Source organism: Megalops cyprinoides, chromosome 7 (genome assembly GCF_013368585.1).
Source record: "Megalops cyprinoides isolate fMegCyp1 chromosome 7, fMegCyp1.pri, whole genome shotgun sequence".
Classification (NCBI taxonomy): Eukaryota; Metazoa; Chordata; class Actinopteri; order Elopiformes; family Megalopidae; genus Megalops; species Megalops cyprinoides.
This window is the reverse complement of record NC_050589.1, coordinates 18,533,283-18,547,863: the sequence shown is the minus strand read 5'-3', so window position 1 is coordinate 18,547,863 and position 14,581 is coordinate 18,533,283. Positions and strand designations below refer to the sequence as shown.

Genomic DNA, 14,581 nt, shown 5'->3' with positions numbered 1-14,581 from the left:
TTTGTTTTTGAAGAACAAATGCTTCCTTGAGCCAAATAAAATGCATTCATGTTGTATGAATAATGCACCTTGATGCATTGTGCTGTTGCCTGACAACCACATTTGGAAGATTATTAATAATGTATTAAAAAATCAGACAAAAGTAACATTTGACCTTTTTGTGGGCAAGGCACCAACTTCTGAAAAAAGTATTTAATTCTGAGTTGAGGACATTTACAACAGAAATCCATCCTAACGTAACTCACTAACATAATCAAACCAATTTTTTGCATCTTCACTTTAAGAACTTGAGAGAGAGAGAGCTGGAATTATTACAAATTTCAGACATTCATGACAGAACAAAAGTGATTCAACTGTCAGAAGAGGACATCAGACAAAGGCCTCCATTCATAGATGAGAAAAACCATTGGTTTTGAAGAACAAACGCATTTATGAACCATACAATTATATGTTTTCATTCTGGAGGAATTATGCACTCCAAAATACCTGTAATGGTGGGACACCTATTCAGGTGCCCAATGAAATGAGTGTTGGGGCATCCTGACATCCAGATCTCTGCTTCATCATCATCAATGGCATAAATATGTTTCTTCTTTAAGTTACAGAACTGAAGTAAGAATGATGAATATTTTTACATGACATAGGAACAACAGTTGTGAAAATTATGACAGCATGAAGTAGAATTTGAAACATGGCCTCCAGTCAGAGAACAGGGAACCTGGTTCTTGTTGAGGATAAAATACTTTGATGCACTACACAAATACTCATAACCACCTTAGAGGGATAACACATACAAAAATGCAACCATAGGTGGGATTTCATTTAAAAAAACAATTCTACCCAAAGCACCCATTCCTGGGAAGGAATTTTCATTTGTAGTTGAATACAGTGCCTTGGAAGACTGAGCAATCCTAACTCCCGTCTCTTTGAAAATACCAATTCATAGTGTGTCTTCACTTAAGGAATTCATATTGGAACTTTACTCTCATTTATATTTTCTTGCACAGTCATGCTCTACTAAAGTCCTCTCTGTGAAGGAATGCCAGAAGTGTGTTCCTAACATATCACATTTTCCAAAGTCTGAAATCCATTCATTTTGAGTTATTGATAATATATTATTTTATTTCACATTAGAATATATTCGGAGTCAACAGACATCATTTGTTCAAGGAATACCACTCTAAAAGACTGCTGGAAGAGGGACTTGAACCCATGCCTGTCTAAATAGGCAAGAAACCACCGTGACAGGTAAGTGCTTCACTTTTCCATTCTTCCCCAATCTGACACATGAAGCTCTGCATTCACTCTCGAGATTCCAGGACATAAGATTCAAGTGAGAGCACTTATATTTTCAAGGACATTCATTTAATGGGCCTAAAGGCTTTTCAGAAAAAAAAAAAGAATTTGAACAAATAAGAGTGCACTCCAAAAAGTCAGTCAGAATAGAATTTTATCACACATATCTGCTCAGAGACTGTAACAACCATTGCTTTATAAGGAATGTAGACCACTCAGCTGTCCATGCCAGGCTATAAAGTCCACCATGGTTATAACCACATTGCTTCCTTTCAGGGATACGAAGGAACTATGGAACAAAACAGCTTTGATGACAGATAATTCAAGTCAAAAGACCAGAAACAGGAATTCCAAACAGGAAGAGAAGTACTTTGATGAACAGGCAGAAAAAGTGAGATTAGACACAAGTGGATCTCTCCCCTTTTATGATGCATGTATTGGACTCCAGAACACTGTCTTCCTGATCACAACCATTGGAAATGACTTTTCACAAAAACAAAATTAAAATGTCCAATAATCTACAGATGCATGTTTGGTGGTTGTTTCATTTAGGAGTGTATCCGGCACGCAGAAGCCATTGATAAGCAGCAAGGGCATCAGGTGAGATTTCCTGCTCAACCTGGAATCCTTTCTTAGGATAGTCTCGGATTCTCTCAATGACACCTGAAAAGCAAACCACAGAGGATGTGAGAAATCACAGGCAGGTGTATCAGTGCTGTAGTTCCATTTTTACACAGCACTTTGTGTGTAAGTAAAAATATCAATCACAACAAAATGCATTCTTCTGTATTTGAATGCAACATATATGCCTTATAATTGGACACACACAAATATAAACAACACATTACATTACACTCATTTAGAAGACATTACATTACATTCATTTAGCAGACGTACGTGTGTCCACTCAAGTTGAATGAGCAACAGTGTCAGACCAGGTTAACAACACTCCAAGACCAGTCAGTGTGAGCATAACACTATTCAAGCCCTACCCTTAGGTGCAACCTGTGCAACCCATGTTAACTTGTGCAACCTGACAAGGGTTGGGAAGCCAAGCATATTACCATATATCAGTCACTACATCACAGAATCCAAAACACATTGCAATACTGCATATAAAATAAACAGCAAGTACTACAAGTAGTAGTAACAGACAAATTTTGATGGGGTACCTAGCATGTATCCAATCAGGTCATGAACAGTGCCCACAGTGGGGTGGGGGTACTGGGCGAAGTCAGTGCAGGGGGAGGTGACGATGGCATGTGTGTTCTCTTTCTCTCCGGGCCACTGGCGCAGGAAGGTGGCCAGCACCCGCCGTTCCATGAAGGGCTGCTGGACTAGAATCACCCTGCCAGCTTAGACAGACACAGTGGCATGTAACACTTCTGTTATATACCCTATGAAGGATGTTATGTAGCACTACAGGCACCTAAATACTTGCTTAGTGCTAACAAGGTTAAGGGCTCCTAAAACAATGTAAATTCCATCCTTCCATTGCCATTTTGATGAATTTCCTGCACAAATAAGGAAGCCATCAAAATATGTAAATAGTACTTAAATAGTGCCTTAACTGTGCATTGCCATTATGTGGTTCACTAATCCCTCTGGTGGCAGAACAGCATTACGACAACGGCACAGATCTCAGAGTGCACAAAGATCACAGATGTGAAATTAAGATGTGTATTGAATTTTGAAAATAGCAAACACAACCAAAGCACAAGCAATACATATTAAATAGCTTAAATTTAAGGGCATTTCAAAAATGCCCTGATGGGTACTGCTGCAACACATTGGTCCTGAGAGAGAAAATAGAAGTGAGAAATGGTGACAAATATCTTGAAAGTGCTCGTTTTGCTTACACAAGCTTGACAGCTGATCAGGTATGTCTTGCAACAACACAACTGTTAACCTGTTTAACAAAGTCCATTGTGAAAAATACAAACTTGTTATTCATCTCATCCAAGTTGTTTACCACATTTTATCCCTAACTAGGCCAAAATTCTTGGTCTGGCATCACCAAATTAATGTGGCTATAACAACTACGTCTGTGATATCTTCAGGACAGAGAAGACATTCACTGCCAGGTTGTCAGATTTTTTTGAACAACATGCTCTTTCAGAACATGGGAAATCTACTGTAAGTAAAGACAGTCCTACACTGTAAGAAAATATCAGAGGTAAAAATTTTAATGCCTCAGGTGTTTTCTGTGACTACTGCTAATTGCTGGTGTCATGTCCAAAATCTGTTATTATTATTGTTGTTAGTAGCAGTACAGTAGCAGAGTATTGTATTGCTCTTGTACATTTTGTTTTCATCTTTCAAAAGCATATTTTCCTTTCTGGTGATGTAGTTCCATGTGTCTTTTATTATGCTCACTGTGACTATGATTTAAAATGTGTCACACTGATGTTGTTAACCAGTAGCAGAAGGTTTGCCAACATGTCTAACAATCTACTTTGTCTTCTAGTGCAAGTAGGCATTGGTTTATGTAAACTGAAGTAAAACTCCAGCTCCTAACATGTGGCTTATAAGACTTTGAATGTTCTGTTATTATTAAAGTTGTGATGTTATTGCACATTAGACTCATCGCTCCATGATAATCTCAGCACTTGTGCAGGAACATTGAAACAAGATGAATGAAATCCTGCCACTCACTCACACACAGCAAACAGCTGTTTCACACACTCCAACAACGCACCACAGTAAAGTGGGGAAGTATCCATCAATTGGAGGATAAACACATCTCCATTCATGTCATATCAGGAACTCACAAGCACCTGGCAAGTTGCAGGACGTGTGAGAGCAGTGAGAAAAGGAAACCTGGTCAACCTACCCACCCTCTATCCCAACACAATGAAGCCAATTTGTTCCACCATTGTGGGCACTGTTAGTGGATGCCGTGGCTGGAATCTAATTTAAGCCATAAGGCTCAATCTACACTCAAGACAAGAGCCTTGCCGAACTGGGCCACTGGAGCCCTCTGAAGTGTCTAAAATAAAAAAAAAAACTGCAGTAGCCACCTGGAACATGGTTCTTCTTCAGGACTTCGTAAGAGAAGCGAATGTTCTCTCCAGTGTTGGTGGCTTCTTTCTCTAGCAGGATCTTCTCCCTGGGGACTCCCATTTTCAGAGCTATGTCCATGAAGACCTCAGCTTCTGGGTGCTGCCAGACCCCTAGAAAATATTGAGCTAGGACATTATCCAGGCATGAGTTGACATCAACGGCACTAACAAAGTCTGACTGTGGAATTCAGAGGATAATGGTATGGTATATGGGCTTTGTGTCAACCCCTGGGCCTCACCTGCAGTCTGGTTGCCCAGGTAACCTGTAAAAAGCAGCCAAGGGGCCCACCCCTCCAGGAAAAGTGCGGCTGCTCTCTCTGCCACGCGCAGATCATGACATCCCAGACCAATTATAACATCACTCTGAGAGGAGAGGGTATTGATCAAGAGTTAATTGATGTCTCCATCACATTTATCTATATTCAACTTCAGGTATCATCAAACGCAATAAATACAGAAAATCACATAACAACCATGGAAATATTACTGCCAAGGTAGATTTAGAGTTATAAGAGAGAAAGCAAACACAAACACACATAGGAGATGCCTTACCTTCTCAAGGGGTTGGTGTAGACACAAGTAGTCCCACAGAACTTGAGCCCATTTCTCACACTCATCGTCCATTTCCTTCACATGGCCACCTGAAAGAGAGAACATCATAAAGCACAGTCTTGTCTGCTGTGAGTGAACAATCTTCTCAGACCATCACTCACCCCCCCCAGGTTCACCCAATGCTGTCTGCTGCTAGCAGCTGGCACCAGTGAACATCCTTCATAGGACTCCTACTACATAATTCTGTTTATGTCTTGATTTATATATCAATATACATTAGAAAAAACGAACAGATCCATCCATTTGGTCTCACACAGCCAACACATAAAATCAAGTGACTTCATACAGTGCTGTAGTAGGCCTACAAAAACAGAAATCTGAACAAGATATGTATTTGTAGCCCTCTGTTAATGTGAAGTTAGCCCCTCCAAAGGCACAAAGGCCTTTTGAATTTTTGTTTCAGAACAAGCCGATTCTCACCAGAGGTGTTTTATGTTGAATTTCACGACTGTCGGGTCCTTCTTTTTCTCCTCCACAGCAACGGTGTACGCACAAAAAGCATTGTAAGTATATTTTATTCCAGTAGAATTACCATTGCTCCTGCCAGCTTTCATCATTGCTATATGATACAGCCACTTCACCATTAGTGTATCGTCACGCACTGTGACATTACCAGTAGGTTAACAGGACAAAAATCTCCATCAGCATCCCTCCCGCTTTTCCCCTTACCACTTACTGTAACTGGCTAGGCTCGGTGCTGAGAGTAGCGATTCTGTCCTAGATTAGCAATGCAAGGCAGAGCCACAGGGGAGGTAGGAGCAGGCAGAGGCCTGTAGGAGAGCTCCACTGATGGAACAAGCTGCTGCCCTGGTGCGTTTTTGCCTATCAGTGACTGTGCCTGCCTTTTGTTTACCACCCCTGATGCGTCATCTGACTCGGTCCACAACATGACAACACAAGGTGGGCTATACCTCGTGGCTCATCTGACAGACCACCATTGACAGTCTAGAAGTCCAGTCAGCAAGAGCAGGGTATAAACATCTCTCACTGCAGGCAGGCTGGGACCACAGCCACACCTGTTTATCTTATATATTTTTAGAGACAAATAATATGCACATCTTTATCGGCAGTTATTTTAACTCGCATATTGAAGTCATGGAACATACACACAGGGGCTGTTTTTTATTTTTGTCATCACATATAAATTTTTAAATAATAATAACAATAATCATAATTTAAAAATAAAAATAATAAAAATTACACAATACAAAACTTATGTAGTCCTGGTTCAACTTACAACTACACCTCCACCTTCTGATCTGTTTTCAAAGATGCAATTTTTTAAATTACTCCTGAACTGGTTTTCCAATTAGTTTTGAAATACAGGAAACAAATAAACCATCCTACCTCATAACAGTATTGTGATGTCACCAATACAAAATTATACACGACTATTGTCATTCATTCTATATGATTCTATATGATATCCACTTTGAAGTATTTCAGCAAGATTAGAATTTTGATATTTGAACAGCCGGGATATGAGATGCTGTGTGTTTTCCGCTGTGTAAACGGAGTTGCGTCCCGATCTCCTACTTAGGACAGCAAATAACCAATAGGAATTGGAATAGGAAAAGCGCACACACAAGGAAACCAGGAAACCAGGAAGAAAGATGTTTCAGAATAAAAGTCCTTCCTGCCTTTGCTACAACAGAAAAGAGAACCTGCATCGATAGTGCTGTGAAATGTGTGATACATTAATTTTCACTAACATTTTCTCTAAAATTGTATTTCTTGTCATTTATATGCAGCATTTACTTATTCCTGAAAATATTTTCTGAATTATCATTACTATTGGATAAATTTTAAAACCACATATTAAAATCATAAATAAAGTATATCGTTTTGATAATTCGAAATTATTCCAATAATTCCTACTAATTTTAAATAATTTTAGGGGAAAAACGTTGTTTCAAAACTGGCCCTTAATGACACCAGGATCACATAACAAACCAGTAACCATTAAATATTGCAAGACGTGTACTACAACAAATAACCAATAACTGAATGCATGCCACTAAATGGCATGTTGTGTGCAGCGATATCAGTAATACTCGCAACAATGTTTTATCAGGAAATCACTCCGCTTGCTAGCGTTAATTTGCGGTAAAACCCTGCCCTGGCCGACAGATCCATTTCTCAATTAATATTAGCATCTCTTTGTCTTCTTTTCTTTATCCTGACACAATCTACAGGGCACTGTACAACGGCCAGCTCGATCGAAAAATTAGATATGATAGATTCTATGACAGATAAATCACGTATTGGACGCATGTCCAAATCATGCACCCAATAATATGCACACCCTGGATGTGCGGGCTTCATCAAAATGCAAAAATATCAGTCGATGCAGCCTGTCAAGGCCCTACTTTGGGCAGAGCGTTGCAAATCTTTGTTTTTATTGGTTAACTCTGCTTTTAACTGGCAAAACACAAACTCTTTGGCTATCTTGAGGTGATATTCAATACGCATCAATAACTTGTTTGGCTAACTTGGACACTAGTACTCCGCAAAGATCATGCATAACCTAAATTTATTGCATAATTTTAGAACCCCATATAAATCATTTTATAAGACGTTTGATAATAGTCTTAGAATACATTCACCTGGCAGAGACTGGTCTACTATTATACTTAAATATGAAAATTGTTTCTTTAATTCAGTGAAATTGATTTAACTTTTAAACTGCCATTATTCTGTTTTTTTTTTTTTTTTTTTACCAAAAAGTATATTTTTTAAGTATTATATTTTAATTAATGTATTAATTAATATAGTTTTTCTCCACATGAAGGGATAACTTGTTGAATGAGAAATAAACATGTTCTATCAGAACCTGTTGCAAGACACTTTAATGTACTTGGCCTTGAATTATGTACCCTTGTATTTCTCTGCCTGGAGGTTTTTAATGCTCCAAAAAGTGTAGCAGCTTCATTGTCATTAGACAGGTCCCCATAGACCGCTTAATGAGGGGTGCTTTTGGGGTGTTCCTTGTCATTATAGTTTTTTGGCAGTTGTCTGGAGCATTCCTATAACAAATTGTGTCATCTCCACTTTTTAATAGTAATATTTGATATCTGATAGTGATATTTCAATGTTTTTGTAATAGCCAATTAGTAATTTCGGGTATCATATAAATTAGAATTTAGAGGAAGGATATGTATGTCTTAAGGAGACATGTCTTTAAATCTTACATTAGTAAATATCCTTTGCTGATGGATTATGTACACACAGAAGTGATTAACAATGGCATCCCAATCAAATCACCTGTTTGTGGTTTCCTTGGAATGCAAGCTAAAAAAGGCAGCACTGCTGAAATGTGTCCAAAGGTATCCCAATAGTTCAAAGTTTTTGGACTATTATTACTAAAATTAGAACATTTTGTACATACTTTCAATTATTGTATTACTGTCTACAGTATTAATCATGTACTAATAGGCCACAGTTCAAAACGCAACTTCAACACTTCTTGATTTTTATAAAATCAAATTTAAAATCAAAATATTAAATATTTAAATATTTTATGGCATTAATGCAGATGCCAGTAAATTGAATTAACTACATCAAATATTTAATATTTGACCACATCACATTTTCATATGGTATCAACCAAAAAATAAATCCCTGTGGAACAGCACAAGCAATAAGGCATTGTACCAGTAACATCAATGATTCACACATATAACCATTTAAATGATTAAAACCAGACATTTGGGCACTTGGACACTTTTTAGTAATATTACAACATTGATTATTAAAAGCTTTCTTAAGATCTAGCGATTCAATCCATCTTTAATATAATCCAATATCTGAATCAAAGTTGAATAAGAAGATTGGAACTATGACTAAAAACTTATTAAAACTTATTAACTTATAAAAAATTATTAAATGATAAAATGAGTATCAAAGAAATGATACTGCCACTGGTCTGTAATTACCAACCTCTGCCTTCTTATGCAAAGACAAAATAAATCATGAAAGACCATACCCTTACTTTAAGTAGGGTTACAAGCTACATCTGCACCATCAATGATAATTTGAGGATGCAGGTTATCAAGCACTGTGGCTTTACTCAACAATATACATTTCAACCACTGACATACTTGTACCTCTGTAACATTCATATTCATATTGTGATAGGCACATTGTTCATATGTTAACAGAGCTGGGCTGAGCCAGATTACTTTGAAAGATGCCGATGTCTCAAAACAGAAGAAATTCCACATAGCATACACAAAAACAACCCCCCAAAAAATCAACAAGGCAGATATATTATGCGTATTTAAGATGATTTATTTAAAAATGCATAGCTTCAAATATACAGTGCATGTCACAGCTTCACAAATAATTTATACTTAAATAATCTGTTTTTAAAACACTCTTAAGGCCCTCACATTAACTGCCAACAGTGGAGAGCAGCAACTGAGATGCAGCTCCTTTCTCTGACAGCTACCACTTCACAGGCTTTGCCCCTGCCCGCTCCTCTGCCTGCAGGTACCCGTCATACAGCTCCCGCAGGTGCAGGATCAGCTCCTCCACGTTGTGGCCAGTGAGCGCTGATACAGGGATGACCCTCTGGGTCACACGATCCCTGAGGGTGGCAAGGTTCTCCCGTGCCTCGGGGAGGTCAATCTTGTTGGCCACAATGGCCTGCGGCCTCTCGGACAGCCCGGGCTCATACTGCTCCAGCTCGAAGCGGAGGTCCTGCAGCTGGGCCCAGGGCTCTGGGGCTGACGCATCCAGGACGAACAGCAGGAAGCGGCAGCGCTCGATGTGCCGCAGAAAAGAGATCCCCAGGCCGCGGTTCAGGTGCGCCCCTCGGATGATCCCCGGGATATCAGCCACTGCCCATCACAGGGACAGAAAACAGGTAATTTGGTGTAGAACTCAAACAAAAAAAATGAACTAATAACATAACACCCCTACTCCTACTCCCTCAAGACTTTATCAGAGAATTTGGAATTCATTCTTCTTTTGCTTCAGTGAGGTGAAAAAAGCTCAGAAATGCAAGTTGATTTTTCATTGATTTTGCTCTGCCTCTTTCACATCAATACTCATGCTCACGCACCCGCCACTTGCTCATGGTCCCGGTACTGCACAACTCCAACATGGGGATTTAGTGTGGTGAAGGGATAAGCAGCAACAGCCGGTTTTGCATTGGAGATGGCTCGCAATAGGGAAGACTTCCCTGCATTTGGAAATCCAACCTGAGGAACAACAAAAAAGTTTCACTATGCTGTACTTGTGAATCTTAAATTTATGATATGAAGAGACTTCACATATATCAAGAAATACATCAGTGTGCCAGCTAGCTGCCCCCCTCTCTCCCTCACCAGTCCTGCATGTGCCAAGGTTTGCAGCTCCAGATGCACGACCCGTTCCTGGCCCTGTTCTCCAGGGGTGGCCTTCACAGGTGCACGGTTCTCGTTGGAGAGGAAAAATCGGTTCCCCTTGCCACCAGCTCCACCATAGGCTGCGATATACTCTTGGTTATGATGGGACAGGTCCACCACAATCTTCCCATTCTCCTTCACAATGGTACCTGCTGGTACCTGCACCGTACGATAGGAAACGCATGCTACACTGTGACATGTGTGCTCTTAGCCTTAGAAAATTGAGATGGTCTTCGAGGGAAACGCAGACACTCACTCTAATGTATGTGGTGTGTGCATTCCGGCCGTAGCAGTTCTTGCTGCCCCCCGGTTCTCCATCCTCCCCTCGGTAAACTGGTGCGACCAGCGACAGTGATTTCACCTGCCGGTCGACTGAAACCGTGAAATGCCACAAAAAAAAAAAAACACCGGTTGACGGAAACTGTGCCCAGAATAACACGTGAAACATGAAGCAGACATTGACTGCACTGAATTCACAGGATCTCTTCACCCTCTCCGCCTTTGTTTTCTGTGAGTCTTTAGCATATTCCTTTATACACAAATAATTTTAAGTAATAACAAACATACCATACAGGGGCCACAACAGCCGAGTATTTAACGATTACCTTTAATAACAATGTTTCCTCCGTCACCTCCATTGCCGCCGTCTGGGCCTCCCCACTCTTTCCTGGGTTCGCTGTGAAAAGTGCTGGCACCCTTGCCACCTGAGCCAGCCACCACTGTAACTCTACGGTGATCAACAAAGTAGCGAGTCTGAGGGAGAAGGCAAGAATAACATTTTCTCCACTCGCGTACTGAAGCTTCACCAGCACTGCACATGCAGCCACTGATTTGTGGTATGGTCTTCATAGTTACGTCCTGCAGTTTGTCTTGACATTGCATTAATGCAGGCTGTTTTATTTCGCATGTCTTACATAGCAGTGAAGCTTGATCCCCACCACTCTTATTTGCTTGTTCCATACTATCAAGCAACACATACAAAGACAAATCAGATCTGCGACATTTAGGTAATGACTAGCTAGCAATACATGGATGACCGCACTTACCAATTTCTTCTCAGAAAGGGCTCCCTTCTTCGTAACTCCCCGTGCCTTACCGCTGAGCGAACTACTCGTGGAGAAATAGCCCACGGCCCCGTGGCTTTTCCAGCGCGGATCTAGGCTATCAGCCACAAATAGTGCGCTACGCAAAGCTCTCCTGTCAGCCAATTTCCAGTATATTCGCTGGATTTCTTGTACTAGCCATCTTCGTACGAGACTCGATGGCGTTAACATTGTGAACTAAGGTGGGACAGACAAAGTCAAATGAGGAATTAAGGTCTCGTGAGTAACCTAGCTAGCCAACATTAGCTAGCTAGCAATTTAAAGCAATGTAGCTATCGTCACCTAAGTACCTAGTTGTGCAAGAGGACCAAACACTAAAAAGTAAATAGTAACTACAGGCAGCTATAAACTATCAAGACGTAGCCCACTTGCAGAGCTAGCTGAAGTTGGTGCCTTGTCAGGTCACATTTGCAGAGCGCCCTAGCATACGAGTTGATTTACTATCTTGCACACATAACACAATGAAACAAATTATTCAGATTAATATCAGTTTTCCGGCAAGCTAGCAATTGTGTTACAGTAGTTAGCTAGCTTGCTGACATCAGCCAAATTAATACAGATGACGAACATCAGCTCGTATTTTGTTAGACAGCTAGCTAACTGAAACTAGCTCACAATGTAAGAGCTGTTGTAACGTACAGTAAGCTAGCTAGCAAAGATAACGTTAGCAAAAAACGACTGAACAACAATATTTATGCTAGCTTGCTAGCGAGTTAACGACGAAGTAAAATGCCAACACGTTAAGGCAGTATACCTACAAACAATGTTACACATATTATTACCATTTTCCAGAAAAGCATATAACTATTTCAATTTCTGATTCACATTTCTCAAAGGCAGCACTGTCTCCTACGCTGTTGGACAAATGAGTTGGGACTCTACGGCAAGCTCCGAGGATCAGACTTTACCACAATGATGATGAAACGCGGAGAGCGACGAGCGCATCCTCGAAGTCCTAAAATGAGGCTTTTGAATACTTTTATTGTTTTTTAAGCTGCAAAACAGTGATTTCAAAAATACAGATAAAATGGAAAATATTTCTTTCATTCTTTCTTATTTCTCGCTACAGCATTTGGAAAAAAAGGTGTGAAAGAAATTCAGTCCAGCAATCAACTCTGCCTGGAGCATGGAAATAGCTCTTGTTTGATCAATGAACTTGTTAGCCTTCTCACTTGGACAATAAATTCCCTGCTGTAGGAGGATGTCTGGGAGTATGCCTGATGAATATTCAATCCAATGACTGTAAATGTAACAGTTAACATAAATATATTGCCTCGTATAAAGGGTGTTAAGTCCTACTCTATGAGGACACTCTTGTTGCTTCCTCTCACTAAAATAATGATGCGACTGGTCACACTGTTCAGTATTTGAACCTCTTCAACCTCTCCTCCTAATTATGTGACTGTAAGTCTACAACTGGCATTAAGATTTGGTACATTAGAGCTAGAGTAACCTACTTGCCTCTATAGAAGGTGCATTGATTATTCCATGAAGTAGTATCTATGCTTTTATAATAAGCATAGATACTACCAGAGTTACTAATAGTTCTTTTGAATTCAATTATTTCTTCCCTGTTTCACTTAAATTATAAATTCTTTTCACAAAAGCAATTTTTGGTGTGGTGTAAACTCAGGGGCCACCATAAGATTATGAAAAATTATTATGAATAAGTGAAAAATACCAAGCCAATTAGCAGTGGTACTCATTTCAGTTTATAATGATCATTTGGCCAGTTTGTGATGATGTTGGTGACAGGTGCTACTATATGAAGCTGTTTTATTTCTCAGTGTCTTCAATTCTCAAATGTGTCTTTAAATGATGACTTAATATAGCATGACTTGTGTTCAGATCCTGCTAAACATGCAACGTGTTATAAAATTTGGGGAATTCCCCACTTATAAAAAAATAAGCTTTTCTTCTGTCTTTAAAACCACCTTGTTCTATGTAAATGGTTCATATGCTAGCCCAACACACCCCAATGCTAGCCCAACAAGTGTAATGTTTCTGTGAATGCAGAAGACACATTCACAGAAAATCAGACTATATATCAAATTCTGCTGCACATGTAAAGACACATATAAAATGTGAAAGTTTATTTTTCATATGAAAGTGTAACAAAAAGAAAACAATATAGAACAAGCAATGCAGTACAATTTACTTTCAAATGAAACATTCATATTTGGTCAATGATTACACTATAGTCTTATCTCTCTCTCTCTCTCTCTCTCTCTCTCATACACACACACACACACACACACACACTTAGGCATGTACATATGCACACGCACACACACTCACTCGCACGCACACAAACACACACACACGCAAATATCAAATGGTTTACAGTGATTTTTTTTAGACTATAACCAGCTTTAAAACAGAATAATAATAATGATATATATGATAATATATTCAATTCACAAGAACCAAATAAATGCAAATACACATAATGTAGTGTAGAGAAAGAAGTCTACGATTGTCACAGAACAGTTGTGTAACATAGTAAAGCTGTCTAACAGCCAAGTACATCAATGCTATTTCAAACTCCTTTTGTAACATCAAAATGGTAATGAACGATTACCTTTAACGAATGGTAATTGTGCTGTCTCTCTTGTGGTTAATATAATTTCAGCACCAGTTTTGTATCATTATGGCATTATTATGATCATTATTACATCTGATATGATTAATATAGAGTAAACCAGTTTTTGGACTAGTGGTGGTTATGCTACTATGCTATTTTTATAAAACAACCATAAAACTGTTCATATTGTACAGTGTCATAGAAACAATAAGGCAAATGTGTTTGTGGAACCTTGGTTTTGAACATGTCTTGATATCTATTACACTACTAAGCTCTTAGCCACATATTCCTCAACACTTGACAATACATGATTTCTGCAATGACACAGAACAAAACAAACACCTCATACTCCAAACAAAATACTTTCAGTAAAAGCACAGCAAACTGAAATGCCACATGAACACACACACACACACACACACACACACACGTACACACGCTTCACACACGCTGCACACACACACACACACACACACACACGCAGAGGCAATGCATATCAGTCTGAAAATACACAATCTAATAGAAGCAACCCCT

At 39.3% G+C, this 14,581-nt stretch overlaps 2 protein-coding genes across 2 annotated transcripts; both read right to left on the bottom strand.

The window, feature by feature from the left end:
* Positions 1-1,840: 1,840 nt before the first annotated feature.
* LOC118780171 (uncharacterized protein SCO4629-like) lies at positions 1,841-4,982 on the bottom strand. The gene is made up of 5 exons (XM_036532519.1): positions 4,911-4,982; positions 4,598-4,721; positions 4,317-4,469; positions 2,469-2,651; positions 1,841-1,959 (listed from the first exon to the last, which is right to left on the bottom strand). Exons 1-5 carry the CDS (start codon positions 4,980-4,982, stop codon positions 1,841-1,843), a joined length of 651 nt encoding a protein of 216 aa, XP_036388412.1.
* A 4,314-nt stretch (positions 4,983-9,296) lies between these two features.
* Positions 9,297-12,320, bottom strand: mtg2 (mitochondrial ribosome-associated GTPase 2). The gene is made up of 7 exons (XM_036533842.1): positions 12,246-12,320; positions 11,407-11,640; positions 10,966-11,113; positions 10,617-10,732; positions 10,301-10,519; positions 10,036-10,174; positions 9,297-9,811 (listed from the first exon to the last, which is right to left on the bottom strand). Exons 1-7 carry the CDS (start codon positions 12,261-12,263, stop codon positions 9,417-9,419), a joined length of 1,269 nt encoding a protein of 422 aa, XP_036389735.1. The 5' UTR covers positions 12,264-12,320; the 3' UTR covers positions 9,297-9,416.
* Between the last annotated feature and the right edge of the window lie 2,261 nt (positions 12,321-14,581).